This window comes from Streptopelia decaocto, assembly GCF_964273445.1.
Source record: "Streptopelia decaocto genome assembly, chromosome: 2".
In the NCBI taxonomy this organism is placed as follows: Eukaryota; Metazoa; Chordata; class Aves; order Columbiformes; family Columbidae; genus Streptopelia; species Streptopelia decaocto.
In genome coordinates this window covers 59,165,453-59,183,392 of record NC_138655.1, presented here as the reverse complement: position 1 = coordinate 59,183,392, position 17,940 = coordinate 59,165,453, and the positions used below count along the sequence as shown (strand labels likewise).

The following is a 17,940-nucleotide window of genomic DNA, read 5'->3' as shown; positions in this document are numbered from 1 at the left end:
AATCACAGACTGCTTGACATCCAGCTTTACAATATCCTGAGGTTTTAGCTGGTATTTACCTCTTATTCGCAATGGCATGATAATTATTACTTTAGTAAGTGCCTATAGCAAAACTTGGTAAAAGAATGTTTCACATCTTGACTTAATAAAAATTTCACAGTTATTTTTTACTCAATTTTCCAAGTTTAGCTGAAAATCTCTGGTCTTTACACCATCTGCATGCTGTTGAAGATAAGTAATGGAAGAAAGAGCTCTGCAATACTCCCAATACCTCCCAAAGTAAAAAAAAACAAACAAACAACCAAACAAACAACCACCACCACCACAAACAACCAAAAAACCAACAAAAAACCAAAACAAAACAAAACAAAAACCAAAACCAAAAAACCCCAACCCATCAAAAAAACTACCAACCCTCCAAAAATGTAAATCCCAAACTCCTAAGTTCCTGTTTACAACAGAGACCTTCAAGCTAAGGATTTCTATCTGGTGTTTTAAGTTAATTCATCTGAGCAAGACTTTGATGTGTAACTTGATTTCTTCAAGCTAGAGATGCAGTACCAATTGCTTACCTGACTCACACGCAAATGTCTTTGACGTCTCATCATGAAAGATAATTGCCACTGCATGCTTCTTTGTCTCTCGAGGCAACCTCGTTATGTTTTTGATGTTGTGCAGCTCAGTTACCTTAAAATAAAGAAAAGTATTTTAGGTCAGAGTATAAATACTACAAATAACAATATTAACCATAACTACTCAATTTTTACTATAATGTATGGTTTTGCCCCTAAGACTATTTACATTTATAAGTTTTTTAATTGACAAAACTACATAAATAAGTAGAGTCTAAAGCTGCGAAACTTTCTATAAGATGTATCAAAAAGTGAATGGTCTACTTCTCTAAAAATTTTCTACTTGAAAAGAATTATTACGATGACAAGAAGACAGTCTTATTATTATCCTATAATATATTTTTCCATTTCTATATTCATGTAATTTTTATCAGTTTCAGAGTCTGCATCAAACACATAACCTAATGTAGGAACAGCAGTGTCTTATTAGTTAAGGGGAATAACTCAATTATCATGCCAATTAGTATCACTACATTTGTAAAGATAGATTCTCATCTATCTTTAAAGCGTAATTGTCACCACCACAAGAACTCCCAATTTTATTTTATTTTTCAAATATTAGAAAAGCTTGTCAACAACAAAAAATAGTCTTGTTGCAAATTTACAGCATAAACAATTCAATATATTTCCATTTTCCTTCAATGCAAGTAGACAACTATAATTAACACAAATGGCAGAAAAATGTTATTACAACTAGGGCTTGTAGCACAGCCTATATTAAACTACTTAAGATTTCACTTTATAAAATCTTTTCTCAGTTTCTTGGAACTCTGGGCAAACTTTATTTGTTTATAGTTAGCTTTTCTGGGCAGGACATCTGCCTTGGGCAGAATTCATTTTTTTAAAATGTCATCCATATGAGTTTGGCCATCTACGACTAGAGACAAATGGACTGAATGTGGGTGGTTTGGTTTGGTTTGCAATTCTTATGCTCCCTGTGCATAATGCTCTAGCACTCCTTTTCATATGCTGGAAAGAATGTTTTTAAGAGATAAAGATTTTATATGATGCATTAAAAAAAAATGGATCATGTTGGGGAAAAGATATGCAAAAGAACATTGAGAGCACATGAGAAGTGAGAGCCATCAAGAAGCCAGGGAAAGAAACTGAGATAAAGCATGAAGTGGAATGTGTAGGTGCCAATGACAAACCTCAGACCAGAACCGGAGACTTCAGCAAAACTCACTGCAGTTTGTCAATATCTTTGCTGTAACAGGTGAGCCAAAACTGGATGTGATACTCTAGATATGGTCTAATGAATGTTGAACAGAGGGGCATAATTGCTCCCTGTATTGACTGGCAATCGTCCTGGTCATACAGCCCATGAAGCTGTTGGCCATCTTTCATGGCTGATGCACCAAGCCCCAGGGCCCTTCCCCCAGGGGTGGTCCCACCCTGTCCATCCCAAGCCTGTGCCATCACAGGGGCTCCTCTGTCCCAGGGTCAGCACCTGGCACTTGCTCTTACTCAGTTTTACAGCCCATTTCTCCAGCCCATTCAGGTCTCTGGAAGTCAGCCTGACTACTGAAAACATATTGATTGATCCTTCCCAATTTGCTGTCTGCACAGTTGGTGAGTGCATGCTCCATTACCTGCTCCATGTCCCTGATAACAATACTAACCAAGAGAGGTTCCAGTATAGACCCTCGCAGTTCTGCGCTTGCTACCAACCTCCAGGTATAGTATAATCCATTAACCATGACCTTCTTGGTCTCACTAGCTGACCAGGTTTTCATCATCTAGACATACACCCACATAGATGATAACATCCCAGCTTGGATAAAAGAATATCGTGGAAGACAATGTCAAAAGAGTTGCTAACGTTGAGTACCAAGTGACATAGAAAAATCATAGACAGCTATCAGAATGGTCAGGCATGATTTACCCTTATTAAATCCATGCTGTCCTTCCCAAATACTATCTTCTCCTTCACATGCACAAGAATGTTTTAAGAGGACTCACTCCATGGCTTTTCCCATGGGCTGAAACTAGCCAGCAAGACCTGTAGTTTCCCAGGTTGATCTTTTGGCCCTTTTTTTGGACACAGTTACAACATTTGCCTTGCCATTTGGTTCCTAACCCCTTACAATTTTATTTCTGGTTATGCATTTTCAGGGCTTTGCAAGAATCCATTTATTTCTCTATTTTTTGCTTGAGGGAAAGAGAAGGGTTGAAGAGCACAGATACCAATGTCCCATTAAAGGAATGTTACGGTTAATTTTCCCTGATCTATGTATGGTAAATGATCTAGTATGTCAGAGGCCTCCTATGGCTTACCCAAATCACTAATCTCAAGGAAATCCCATAAAAAGGAAAAGAGATCACTAGTAGACAGAGGAGAGAGAAGACTCTGGAATTCTAAACCTGAGGGAATAATACCAAATCCAGAAGTCACTACTGAATTCTGAAGATCCAGAAGGGCCCAAAGTAGGAGAGAAGGAAGATATGCTAAACAAGAAGAGGCTATGAGAGTAAAAGATTTAAAAAATATTTGGGACCAAAAAAAAAAAAATCCAGGTTATTCTTAAAAATAATTTATATTTTTAAAATAATTTAAAGAAGCACATAGCTTTCTTCTCCAAGGTTCAAAAATATAACTGACAGTGCAATATGAAAGGGAAAACAGTAATAGGAAGAAAAAACCTCAATGATTCTAACACAAGCAAATGAAACAGAAAGTGGTATTTTTATGTGTGTGTGCATGTGTGTCTGTGCACACCATGCAGAAAACAAACCTTAAATCTTGTAATGTTAAAAAAAGGAAATTTGTCTCTCTGGAATAGCAGGAAAGGAAACAGAAATGCTTTGAATAGTGACAACAGGGCACATCAAGCCTTCTTCCAGTCTCTCTGAGAGGATAGAGATCTATTATTTTCTTTATCATTTGAGCATTACAGATTGCTGAAAGATCCTGCAGTGCTGATACATTTGATAATAGATACAAACAAACTACATTCCTGACATCAAAACTACGCAACTTTAACAGTAATTTTTGTTCAAAACGTAACTACAGACAATTGGGGAAGCATACCTAGCCATCTATAAAGATGATTTTATGGGTCCTCTTGTTGATCAGTACATTAAGCCCATTTTATATAATATATTGACAGAACTTTTTATTATGCAAGATCATTCACAGTAAGGAATATTGTCAGCACAAAATGGGCAAATAAAGGATTTTTATTTTGTTTGCTGGTGGTAATTTAACGTCTGAAAGTGATAATGAAAACATCAAATTCTGACATCCTGCTTTTCTGTATCCATATGAAAGATTTGGTTGAACAAGGCAAGTGAAGAAAACCAGCCCCATGCAGGGGAAAATGGGCTTTGTTTTAAACACATTTTAACTTTCCTTTGTCTCTGGAGTCATACTGCCTCTCTAGACAACACAGAACTTCTAACAAGTCCCATGTGACAGGCAGAGAATTGCATGGATTGCCTCTTCCAAAGCCTGACTTTTACTTTCTTTATTTAAAGCAAGGCTTTTTGAGCTATGTATAGTTTCACACAGAAGTCACATTCCTCTTGTGTACATCTTTCCATAAAAATTGACATATTTCAAACTATCATGAGATACAGAGAGATAACTCTTTTCTTGTCAAGTGCCTTAATGGTTTAACAAGGGTAGACAAAATATTTCTGCCAGTTCAAAAGAAAGATAATTAAAAACCAAACCCAAAATTGTACCTTTTACCTTGAAATGCTTTGTTTTACAAGTAGTGAATGTTTTCCTGGAAATTATACTGTTTTAGTCATAACAGGGAATTGATACAGATGTTAGTTAGGAAAAATAACTAATTTTACTGGGCAAAGTAACAGAAAAAAGAGAAGAAAAAAGTAACTGAGTTTTAGCCCTCAATCCCCTGCATCTCAGAAAGTGGCAGATTTCACAGCATCACAGAATGGTTGAGGTTGGAATGGATCTCTTGAGGTCACCTGGTCCAACTCTCCCTGTTCAAGTAAAGTCACCTAGAACCAGTTTCCTGGTATCATGTCCTGACGGCTTTTAAATATCTCCAGCACAGGAGACTCCATGGTGTCTCTGGGCAACCTGTGCCAGTGCTCAGTCACTCTCAAAGTGAAAAAATGTTCCCTGATGTTCAGAAGGAACCTCCTGTGTTTGTTCATTGCCCCTGGTCCTGTCACTGTGCACCAATAAAAAGAACCTGGCTCTGCCTTATCTAAACTCTTGAGCTGTAGAAAGTACACTCACTGATGAGTATATAATGAATGAGCCTTTTCATCTCCAGTCTAAACAGTCTCAGCTCCGTCAGCCTTTCCTCATAGGAGAGAACCTCTCGTCCCCTGATCATGTCTGTGACCCTTCACTCAACTCTCCAGTATGTCCATGTTACTCCTGTACTGGGAGCCCAGAACTGGACTCAGCACTCCAGGTGTGGCTGAATCAGTGCTGAGTAGAGGGGGAAGGATCACTTCTTTCAGCCTGCTGGTGATGCTCCTCGTAATGCAGCCCAGGGTAACGTTAGCTTTCTTTTCAGCAAGAAAACATTGCTGGCTCATGTACAACAAACCACACACAAGTTGAAGAAGCAGTTTTACCTGTTGCGCAAGTCAATAGGTTGATAGAAAAAAAATGCACCAGTTAACATCTCAGAAACCCAAGTTGATGCTAATAGCAAGGGAGGCCATATTATCAAATAAGCGCCTCAGTATTTATATTGGTTATGTAATTTTTAATATCAAATAGATATATGAATTTTTGCTTCCATGTTCATTTATTGAAATTGTACTGTATGTTTCCCTCCACAATCAGAGCAGAAAGATAGAAGCCAGATTAAAAATACTGTGAAAGTCTATCCTCCCACTGCCAGAGAGAATTGAAGTTAAACAATTTCTGAATTCTGGGTTTAATGTCAATGAAGTATGAGTCATTTCTCTACTCACTGAACATTTGCAATTAAAAAATAAACACCTGAGAATTTATATTATTTTGTAGGAAGGAAAAAATGAACTTTGCCTTGGCAACCACACTGCTTTATCTCAGTGATTTTTAAAAGTATGTTTTAAATTTTTATCTATTATTTCTTTAAAATAGAAAAAATACATAAATGAAGCTTTTTTAAGACAAAAAATGTATCAAAGCTATGGAAAAGACAAAAATATCCTAAAAAAGTCATAAGTTTTTTGAAATAATTTAAAACATCTCTTTGCAAACTTCAAGAAGGTTTTAGAAGACTAAACAAATTGAAAATTTATCAAAAAGTAGTATGTTAGGCAAAACTACTTTTAAAAGCAAGGAATATTGTACCAAAATTTGCTCCCTGTGGTATCATAACTGACTTGTTGACAAAGTGTAGTATAATTCATTTAAAACATGGCTGTTCTTCACAAGAACAAAATAGCATTCTGTAACTTCCTAGACCACTGGTAATCTTGTAACAGTAAGAATAAAAGAATAAAGGGAAAATGTAATGTGCTATTACACATGTAAGACTTTTATGCCAAAAAAAGATGGAGATATTCCCATTGCGGGATTATACTTTGTCTAAAATATTTTAAACAATCCAAACCAACAACAACAGCAAAATTAATTGAAAATCAGTTTTTTTATTTCACCTCATTTGTATCCTTCTGGAACAAAACTAACTTCAACAATAAATACAATCTCTAATATTATCTGTTGAGTGAACAATCTTGCAAATTGTTTTCTTCCTTACCCTTATTCTTTATGATTTCTTCCAGCAGGCTATATAGATCCTTTTGTATTAAGCTATGATTATGTAGTTTACAACTTCTCACTAACATCAGTATTTTAACTTAGACACTCTTTTTTCTACTAGACATTGGTGCTATAATTTAGTGCAGTACTCCCTATGGTGCTCAGTGTAGTACATGTTAGCAACTCTTAGCACCTGGCCCATCTCTCAGTTCTCCTACTCCTCATCAATAATTCCTGCCTCATACGTCCATCATTCAGCAGCCCAAACCTATATTTCCTTACTCTTTTTCTATGTGGTTTCTTGGTTTTTGGCTGTTTCAGGCTCTTACACCATTTTTTCTGGTTTCTAGAATGACAGTGAACATTGGTTGAAGAAAAGATATAGAATACTAACTTATATGTAACAAACATTTCTTTGCCAAGCTTCTTTTTTTATTCCACTTTTTTTTTTTTCATATATAAAAGTTTTCTTTTTCTTTCTTAGAAGGGGGGCAGGTTTGACACAGATATATCTGATATATCCAACTCTTTCACTTCTGGTTAATTTTTGACGAAAGGTCATAACCCTGAAGGGCTACAAGGCAGGAGAACTTCTAGGACTGGTAAAGGCAGCATTTCACTCCTGCAAAATTAAGCTAGGTTAGGATTGTGCTAGGGTCTCAGACTACCTGTCAGTATTGGTTTCTGTAACTTGCTTCCTCTCACAGTCAGGAATTTTGATCACCTCACAGAACAGTTAATCAGCAGTTCAGGAAATGAAATTTACTTGATCTGCACAAAATTTTTGGGGTGAATATCAGATTGTTCACCAAAACACAAAACTTCTTTAGAGAGGAACATCAAGCACTGAACAAGTATGTAAATGTTTTCTGTCACCATTGCTCATACACCTAGAGCACTGAAGAATTCCCCGAAGATTGCTTCCTTTGTCATCTTCATCATTTTTATTTATCTTGTTCTGCAGATGGGCCCAAAACTTACATGTGCTTTGTGTTATTATAGCATCTCATCTAAAAAGAGCACCACTTTCAGAGTTTCTACTTGCTTCCTTTAGGTAAATGTTATATAGGAATAATAACATCAATAATCACCAGCACCTTGACACCTTGTAACTGCTGTCTAGTCACACCTGGGTGGACCAACCATTAAGAAAAAAAAGCAGGGGGTGGGAGGGGCAAAAAAAAAGCTGTCTGATGCTCTATATTGAGACTATATTTTAAAATGTTTCTATATTTTTTTATTTTAAAAAAGGAAATAAATAAAATAAATAGGTACAATACAGAACATGGCATCAACCTTAAGAGCTAGAGGAAAAGTTGGAAAGGACTCCTCTGAAGGAACCAACAGTTAACAAACTGCACATTACATGGTCAAAAAGATAGAGGATCAGAGGAAGAAGAGAGCTTATGCCCCCATTTAGGGGAAAAAAAAATACAAACCCCTCAGTTTTCTTGAAGATTTTCCCTATCTTATGTCTTATGATAATCATTTGTACCCGGAGAGGTTCAAAGGAACTTGAAGTCACCTTTCTATACAAAGATCCTAAATTTGATGTGAATACCAAATTGCTTCCATTCCCTACTGTGTCAGAATGCCCAAGTACTGCCTGATGCCAGGGGACTGAGCTACAAGAAAAACTAAAGGATTGCTCTAAATTAGTTTTCATGCATTTCTGTGCCAACAGACTTGGAAAAGAAGTGAAAAACATCGTGATAGGTTTCAGAAGTCTAACCTCACTTCTCCCCAGCTAAAACAATTGCTGTCTGATTTCAGAAAAGTCATGCTGCGTGTTCTAAGTAAATAATTCAAGTGCAGCAAAATTATTAATATAAGATTGTCTGCAGTAGCAGGTAGCAATCGCCTAAATCCAAGCAAGATACACAGGCACAAGCTGATGGTCAAAGAAATTATTCAGGAGTGTTAAATGGAAGCTATGACCAGTAGATTCATTCACTAAAGTAGACAGTTCCTTCTGGCTAATCAGAAGAGATAGGATAATAGATTACTAGTAATAAGCTTCAGATCCCTCTAAAAGTGCTTTAGCCCTTACCTGTCTTGACATGACATTTCAGAACTCTCCCACCCTCCCAGTCTGAGCACTGGCTGTAACTACTTATCCATGCCAAGAGCTTATTTTTACATCAGAAAAATCACACATTTTTTCTGTCTAGGAGGCTGTTACCCATGTTATAGCAACATATAGTCTTCTTTTTGAAAGTGTAAAATAAAGGCATCATAGAATCATTTTGGTTGGAAGAGACTCTCAAGTTCATTGAGTCCAACCATAAATAATTACAAGAGCATACTTCCATTATGTTAGAAGAAACTTTGATGTGATAAAGGCTCAGATTATCTGGGATTTGTTTCTTTCTAATGGTCAAGATAATTTGCCATATTTCTTATTACTTTTTTTTTTTGGAAGGATTTTAGGAATGATTCAACACACTTTCTCTTGAATCCATCAAACTTCATCACTGACCTACATTGGATATGTATTTGTTTGCTTATTGTACTAAAAATCTGTTCTAGTCAGGGAGCTGAACATCTGGGATCTGCATTAACCACTTTTGTGTTACATGGACATGTAAAGACTATATGTGCATGACAAATTTAGGGCTCTGGTGCTCGAATTTCACATTTAAATAGATCAAATAACTCTTCCACAATTATATAAATATTACTTCCAAATCACATATTACACATACGTCACTACCAAGAAGAAAAAAAAACAAAAAAAAACCTACAGTAAATAGGAAAGGAGGACCAAGAAAGACTAAAACCACAAAAATTGTTCATAAAATCTCAAACATGTGTCTCCCATAAAAAACTGCGAGGGAAATAATTCCTCAATTCCATCTACCAAATGTTATTTCCACTGTGCAGAGCCCTGGAAATTGTTTGGGCAAAAGAAAAGGTCTGAATTTACATAAATGGATTTCTGTTTTGCATTGTGCACCACCTTCCTGTCATTTAATTTATGTCTAGCAAAAATAGAAGCAGAAGAGAGACCTACAAAATGTAATTGTTCATCCTCTTATTTCTTAATAATGGCCCACATACTACCATCTCTTGTGTAATACCATGCAAGCAGTAATTTAACAGAGCAAAAGGCAGTGGCAAGGAGCAGGGACACTACTGAGTGATGCCCAGACAGTAGAGAACTACCTCAAACCAGAAGCAGCATGGCAATCATAAGAAAGCTATGTAAGAAGCAAGAGCTCTGTTAACTATCATAGCAAGAAAAGGGCAAAGGAGGCACCAATATGCTAATGTTACTCTGAATGCTGCTGCCAGTCTGCAAAAGGAGAAAAGGAGGTGCTGGCCCATTGCAAATGAGGGGACTACAGAGAGGAATGTTTCAAAGAAACAAAACATCTCCCTTCAGCTCAGTTTTCAGCCATCCTATCTGCAGTTAGCAGCAGATCCTTTAAATCCAATTGCCACAGAGAAGAAGCTGTAACAGCTTCAGACAGAGCTGTATGTAGTTTTGGCTCTTAAGAAAAGGCAGTGTCCTGCCTGAAAAGCATAAAGACCTTTGGGAATGGGGAAATGGCTGCATTAAAAGAAGCACAGGCAGTATATCAAGGGAAGTGACTTTTTTCTTTAGTCAGCACTCATTAGATCACATTTACAACACTGTGTCCAGTTTCGGGACCCTGCTGCGACTGATAAACCAGAGCGAGTTCAGCAGAGGGCACCCAGAAAAGCCAGAGCTGGATCACCTGCCCATCCCAGGTTGAGGGATGGTGGCTGCTCCAGCCTGAAGCAGGGACGGCATTGGGGCACCTAACAACAACCACCCAGTGCCTGCAGGGAGGTTATCAAGGAGACAGAGACAGGCTCTTCAAAGTTGTGCCTTATGGGAAGAAGAGGGATATTAGGCATAAACTGAGACAAGAGATGTTCAGCCTGCATATGAGAAGTGATGTTTTCACCATGACAAAAGCCCAGTAGTGGGACAGGCTGCCCAGAGAGGCCTTGTGGCCTCCATCCCTGAAGGTTTTTAAGACCCAACTGGACAAAGCCCCAAGTAACCACATCTGACCTCAGAGCTGGCTCTACTGTGAGCAGTAGTTGCACAAGAGACATCCTGAGGTCCATTCAAATCTGAATTTACCTGTGAGTCTAAGAAAGGGATGCCAATAGATCTGTAAGGCTATTTGGACCTTTATGGGTATTCAATGTGAAACAGATTTTCCTGACTTCAGCATGTTCTGCACAAGAACAGCACATAACAATCAACAATAGGACTAGGGGATACAAGAGACTGCAAAACAAGACTTGTGGTTAAAAAGTATTAAGATGCAGAAAAAAATGAAAACCCTACTCATTGAAAAAATAATAAAACTTAAACCACAAGATTACAGGAGGAACGTAAGAAGGGAGAAGAGAAATCCCAAATTAAGAAAAGTGAAGGAATGGATCATAATCAATTCACAAAGAAAACAGAAGAGTTTTCCTCATCTTTACATGCAGATTTATCCTTGGAAGATGAGCTGTTACGGTAATAAAACTCTCAAGAGTTTTGCCAAGGAGTGGTAAATCAACCTCCACATGATGCCTCCGGGGCAGGTCTCCAGCTTGCTGCTCCAGAGGAATAAGGTTTTAAGAAACTGCTAAGAAACTGCTACTAGGTACATGTTCATTCCTGTAAGCACTAAAGGGAAACCACACCTGTAACAGCAGTAAGAATCTTAGCTGTTAACTAGAAAAGACAGATAATTAAAACAAAACAAAACAAAACAAAAACGGACAGAATGAATATATATGTTAAAAATAAATCAAGTCAGGGCAAGAAAGTGAAGTTTGCTGACAAGAAATATGCATAGGTCTGATAGCAGAGGGATACTGAATCATTTTTTTCTTGCCCTCCAGATAAAATTGAGGTTTTAAAAAAATGAAAAATTTTAAAATTTTCAGCATTTTTGGAGAACGTAATGACATTCTGTAAATTTAGACTGAATATAAAATACATTTTATTATCTCAAAATTTAAATAAATGTAACAGAAAGAGAAAAATCTGAATCTTTACCTCAACTCTCTCTTTTCTTTGAGTCTTCACTATTTCTAAGTATTGCTAAATATCAGTATTTCTGACATCATACGGGCTACCACCTGGGTACCCATATTCATGTTTTGTTCTAATTGTCCTCTTACCACATAAGCAGTTACAAACTCTTCACTTTGCCTCAATGAAATCTAAAAAAAATAAGGATGGGAACCAAACTTATTGATTAGCTTTTGTTATTCCACTTTAAATGCTATATTGTTTCACAGTGTCTGTAAACCAAACCTACCAAGGTAGAAAAAGCATATTAAGTCATACCAGCTACCTTTAATAGGCAAAGAAGTGGGGATTTTGCCAAGTCAAGATCCTTTACTTTCTCTCAAACTTCACTGCTCTATATACTGCCAGGATTGAACTGCTGCCTAATTCATAAAATCAACCAGCCTACTGGGATTATTCTGGTTTTGGCTGGTAGCCTGGTGTTCTAAAGCAATAGTTAAAATCTGGTCAGTTCATGTGTATGTATACCTCTTTCCTTAACAAACATTTTAGTTAAGATTTTAATGCTGAAAAAAAAATACTTTCACACTTCAAAGGCTATTTTTATAGACAGTCACTTGTAATACAAAAATTCCAGTTCTCTCCAATCTCATTTCCTCACTATCCTAAAGAAGATTTGAAGTATGTTTTCTAACTTGACCTTTCATTTTGATGTGCAAACTGAATATCAGACTACTGTGTTAGTATAGAATTAAAAAAAGGGAGAAAAAAAACAGCCTTCTGTAAAAGTGAGTGTTGACAAAATTTAAAATAAATAATGCCTCAATACTAAAAGGACACTCTAATTTGAACCTGAGGTTCACATTTGAAAAATAACACCACACTAGAGAGATAGCAGACAGGAAAGATGATTCACAACTAAAATAAAATAGGGTTCCCAATTATCTTTCCGAATTTCAGCTACAGTAAAAGTATATATATATATTTTCAATATCATACTTCCTGTTAGAGTTACTAGGTATGCAAACCGTAGCACTGTGCTTATGCCTGAGAAATTAAATGGGGCATTTCATTACTGTAGTTTAATTATCCAAGTAGAGTAATAAGACAATACTTCACAATGAACATGTAAATGAATTAGATCATTATATGAATTTTAATAGCCTTATGAGGCTAATAAAATACACTGGACAGTTAGAAACTCTTTCCACATTTAATAGTTTTCACTTTTAACATTCTCAAAGTACATGATTATGCCCAGACCTTTTCTAGTTTTGGCCCAAAGGTATTGCTTAATTAAAAGGAATATATTGGTCTTCAAGTAGAAAGAAAAGGAGAAATGTACTTTTCCAAAACTTCAATTTAAATTTTCCTCATGGTTTATTTAAATTGGTTGACCTGTAATAATTTCCAAACTTATCTTGTTAGATAAGCTCAAGTAAAAATAAGTGTTTATATAACACAGACTACATCTGAAAACAAATTACAAGCAAAGACATGCTTACAAAATGTAACTTTGCTGAATGCAGTAAGTGATGGGTATATAATTCTTCCTGCTAAACTACTAGGTATAACCCTAACTATGAAATCTCTCACCACATTAACAAACTAGGTCAGGAGTTTTAGACGATACAAGTAACTGTAGGCTTTCCATGCACATAAATTATTTTGGTTGTATCTATGATGTACATTATGGCAGTGGCTGAGCCCAAGGTTTAACTCCTCTTTCTATCCCTTTCAAACTGTGAAAGCCCTCAACTGAGGCTGTAGCTCCCTTTGTCCAGATCTTGAAACTGTGGGGAAGCCTTGGGTCAAAATTAGGTGAGAGAGGTTGGCTTACTTCCCTTGTACCACTCAACTCATGGTTGAGAAGCACCTCATGACATAGGTTTTAAGGGCCTCTCAGATGCTGGGTATCCACTGAAATACGAAGAGCTATATTCAGAAAGAGAGAAATTATATTAGCCAGGAGTGGAGAAGTGACACCATCATCTTTGCTCTTCCCATTCCTGGCTCTTTTCACTTGATCCTAAAAGTGAGGAAGCCACACACAAGCACAGGACTCAGCTGGGGGCTCTGCCCCAGAGCTGGCCATGGACAACACCACGTTGGTACAAGCCCATGCATGTGCATATACAAGCACAACCACAGAAATATCCACTAGAATAAATTTTGTTTTTGAAAAGGATTAAAACAATAAAAGCAAATCCACCACAAATGTACTATTATTTAGAAATCTTTACCCCATTGATTTTTGAAGGGTGTAAATGTCTCTCAGTGTCTTAAAAAATAACCCTCATCACAATCCAACAATACCAAAACTGGGACTTTACTGCTGCTCTTGAAAATGGGGCATTTCATATATTCTGAAGCAAGTATTAATAACACCATATTACTTATGAGATTCTTGATGCTCATCAGAAAAATACATCAACTAGATGAAAAGCCTAAATTCAGCACATGCCTATACATGTTCGTACACAAACACTCAAAGTGATTCAGAATTCTTTAGGAGAAAAATGTGAAAGACAGAAAAAAAGCAATAGAGAGCACTAATTTGAAAAAGAAGAAAAGGAAAGATTGTGAAAAATAATACAACCCTTTGTGCTTGTTTTGGCTGGGATAGAGTTAGTTTTCTTCACAGTAGCTAGTATGGGGCTCTGTTTTGCATTTGTGTTGGAAACAGTGTTGATAATACAGGGATATTTTAGTTACTGCTGAGAAGTGCTGACACAGAATCAAGGCCTTTTCTGCTTCTCACACCACCCCAACAGCAAGTAGACAAGGAGCTGGTAGAGGACACAGCTGGGACAGCTGACCCCAACTGACCAAAGGGATATTCCATACCATAGGATGTCATGCTCAGTATATAAATATGGGGGAAGATGAAGGAAGGATGGGAGGATTGGAGTGATGGCATTTGTCTTCCCAAGTAACCGCTACATGTGACGGAACCCGGCTTTCCTGAAGGTGGCTTTCCACCTGCCTGCCAGTGGAAAGTAGAGAATGAATTCCTTATTTTGCTTTGCTTGGGTGTGCAGCTTTTGCTTTACTTACTAAGCTGTCTTTATCTCAAAGCATGAGTTTTCTCACTTTTACTCTTCTGATCCTCTCCCCTATCCCACCAGCAGGGAGGGAGCAAGCAGCTGTGTGGTGCTCAGTTTCTGGCTGGGGTTAAACTACAACACCCTTCTTTAAGGATTTTTTTTTTTTTTTTAAAGAAATAGTATTAAATTTTTGACAAACTTTTTGAAATGTTTTCACTTTATTTACTTCAAAAATTAACTGAAATTTGTTAGCTGATAATTTGAAAATTCTTTTAGCTTAATTGTCATTGCAGATAAATTAATTTTGAATATCTATTATGACAATTACATACAGCTTCATTTTCAACTCTAATGCATTTTTAATAACCTTAATTAGCCAGTGATTTGAATTTCAAATTTCCTTCTATGAAGAAGTAAAAATTAGCTTTGTAACAATTTTCATAATAAATTGCTCTTTATTTACGTTGCAAAGCCTTCCTTACCATAAGCAAATCAAAACCTTAAGTGAAACTTAGTACTCATAAGACTTACTATATTTCAACTTCCTTTATTAAGAGAAAGTAAATTACAGTGACAAAGCTGTCTGCCCTGCCTGGTACACCATAACATGATGTTTGTACCTTTCTGCTGCCTTTTAAAGTTATTGCACAAGAGGCAACACCTCTTTCCATTTCCACATCAAAATGGTAAACATTCCTCCAGTAATTTAGAGTAGCTTCAAGGGAAAGTGTTAACACTAAGAAAAAAAAAAATTTTCATATAACATTTCTTTACTGTGTTATAAGCAGCAGGCTAGATAATTAGGTCTTTAACTTTCATAATAAATTTATATTATTTAAGTAGTATACTTACTTCCTACACTTGAATAGTGAGAATAGACACACACAATATTGGAAAAACAAAAGAAAACAAAAAAATGCAGAGTCAAGCACTGAAGACTGGTAAAGGAAGACTTGAGTATTACTTTCTAGTTCTGTAGGTCTAGTCCACCATTTTCCTGCCATTTGTATGGCAGTGGACCTTTATGCTTATTGGCACACCTCCTATTTATATTATGCTAAACATAGTCTTAATTATATGATCTTATTTGATTTTTCACAACTATTTTTCACCTTGGTCACAATAAATGATAAGTACCATTCTGTTAAATAGAGACTTTATAAATTTTTTTTGATTCTCATAACTTCATACTGTTTTTCTGACTTAATGATATACTGGTTACACCCTGATTTCTCTCAGAGTTTTTTGATAATGGTCATCACACATATATATTTCACACAGATGGTTTCACAAATATTAATTTCCTTTCACACCTTCCTCACTTCTGTGAGGTGTGGATTTTATTGACAAGGAAGGAACAAAGAAACTGCACGGTGACAACAAATGAAAGTCAAAAATATGTCCTTTAAACTTTCAATCTGAATTTGATATATCCAGGATTCAGCTTTTCAACAACATTTGCATTAAAAAGGGGAGTTTAGTGCAAATCTCCACAGCAGAACCCAGCTGTTTTGTATCTCTCGTGGTTTAACCTGAGCTAGCAGTACAACCATGATAGCTGCTCACTCATCCCCCACATAGGGGAGAGAATCAAAAGGGAAGGGAGAAACTTGTATTGAGATAAACAGTTTAATAAAATAACAAACTACTAACACACTACTAGTAAATATATATATATAAAAGAAAGAGAATAGAAAGTAAAAGGTGGTCAATGCAATTCCTCATTAACTCCATCCACACCAAGCAGCCATTCCCAGGAAGCAGCACCTGGTCCTGAACAGCCGATCCTGGAGAGAGAAAAAAAAGGAAAAAAGGCAAAAAAGGCCCAGAGGCCTTTGCAAAATGGCAGGATGGCAAAGGCTGATCTAAAGGTCCTGAACAGACCTCTCCCGGCTCCAACATAAAGAGCGAAGAAGGCGAAGATGTGAGAGAGAGTGAGTTGAGAAGATCCTGATTCTTCTAAATATGAAGCATGACGCTAATGGCATGGAATACTCTTATTGATCAGTCTGGATGTCAGTCAAGCTCTGCCCATCTATGTGCCCCTTCCTTGCTGCCTCACACCTGTGGGCAAAGAGACACACTAGGAAGATTAAGTATATTTTCTCTAACACTAGAAATAACTGAAATATATGCAGGGGAGGGCAGGACACATTTGACATAATGCATGCAGCATAGAGATATATCAAAAGCTTGTAGTGACTTTAATGACACATTCTTCATAGTTCACAAAAAAGTCTAGGTTGGAAGGGATGCTGGGGAACATCTGGTCCAACCCTGAAAGCAGGGCCTTATATTAGGTTACACAGGGCCCTGCCAAGCTAGGTCTTCAAGATTTCCAGCGAGGAAATACTGACCTCTCTGGTCAGCCTGCTCTGATATTTAGTTGTTTCCATGGCTATTTTTTATTTCTCCTTATAGCCAGGGAACTTACCCTGAAGCAACCTTTGCCTTTGCCTCTTGTCCTTTCCCTCTGTATCCTCTAGAAGAGAGCACCTCCACTTCTCACCTCAGCCACCTCATCAAAAGTGGAAGACTGTGATTAGAGCTCTGTGTTCACTAGTGCAAACCCAGTTTCTTCAACCTTTCCGCATACATCAGGTTCTCCAACCTCCAACTTCCTCACTGGCTCGCTGCTGGACCCTCTCATTTTTTTTCAGTGTCTCTCTTGAATAGGGGAGTGAAGGGATGAAAACTGGACACAATATTCCAGGTATTGATTAACAAGCACTTAGTAGGGAGGAGCCTTCCTAGTTGATAGTCCTCGGTCTGCTGCCCATACTCCTGCTGAGGCAGCACAGGACATGGTTGCCTTCATCCCTGCCAGGGCACGAGCCTGGTTCAGGCTTAGCTTGCTGCCCAGGAGGATCTTCTGGGCCTTTCCAGCAAAGCTGCCCTTCAGCCACTCAGTCTCCAGCCTCTTTTGCTGCTTTGGTTATCAGGTCTCAGGTGCAGGCCTTCATGTTTAGCTTTGTGGAGTTCATGGGGCATCCATCCTGAAGATACTCAAAACCCAACTGGACATGTCCATGAGCAACATGAACTGACTGCTGTTGCTTTGAGCAGGAGATTGAACTAGATGGACACCAGGGGTCACTTTCAAGCTGAATTGTTCTATAGATCAATGACATTTTGGAAGTTTTATATAATAAAATTATTTTCCTTTTTTTTTTTTTTCTCCCATTCTTCCGAAATGTGTAAAAATTCCTGCCCTATCCAATAATATTTTTACAGTAAAAAGTTCAATCTTCCAGCTTGTTTTATCATTTAATATAATGAGAATACAGGCTTCTCTTTAGACAGCTGGTTTTTAAAAGCAGAGTATCATTTTTGCTGCAAAACTGTGCACACACTCAAGTACTACTATGAATTTACTGTAATAAGTGTACATGGATCTTCATACAAGAACTACCACTAACATGTCTGGGACTTGCTTGGTGTTACCAGTAAAGACTAAGATATTATCTTTACTTTTCCCACCATTTATTCCCTCCTTAATACTTAGATTCAGCCACTGATGCCACTGCTGAGGAATTCAAAGACACCTATTGACATAACTTCTAATTAATACTC

The 17,940-nt window shown here is 37.2% G+C and overlaps 1 protein-coding gene across 1 annotated transcript in view; it reads right to left on the bottom strand.

The window, feature by feature from the left end:
- Nucleotides 1-17,940, bottom strand: part of DOK6 (docking protein 6) — a gene marked incomplete at both ends in the record, with an annotated part of 245,622 nt that overhangs the window by 119,440 nt on the left and 108,242 nt on the right. Inside the window, one exon of the mRNA XM_082045765.1 lies at nt 573-687. Within this exon, the coding sequence (XP_081901891.1) occupies nt 573-687 (115 nt within the window). The remainder of the gene's footprint in view (nt 1-572; nt 688-17,940) is intronic.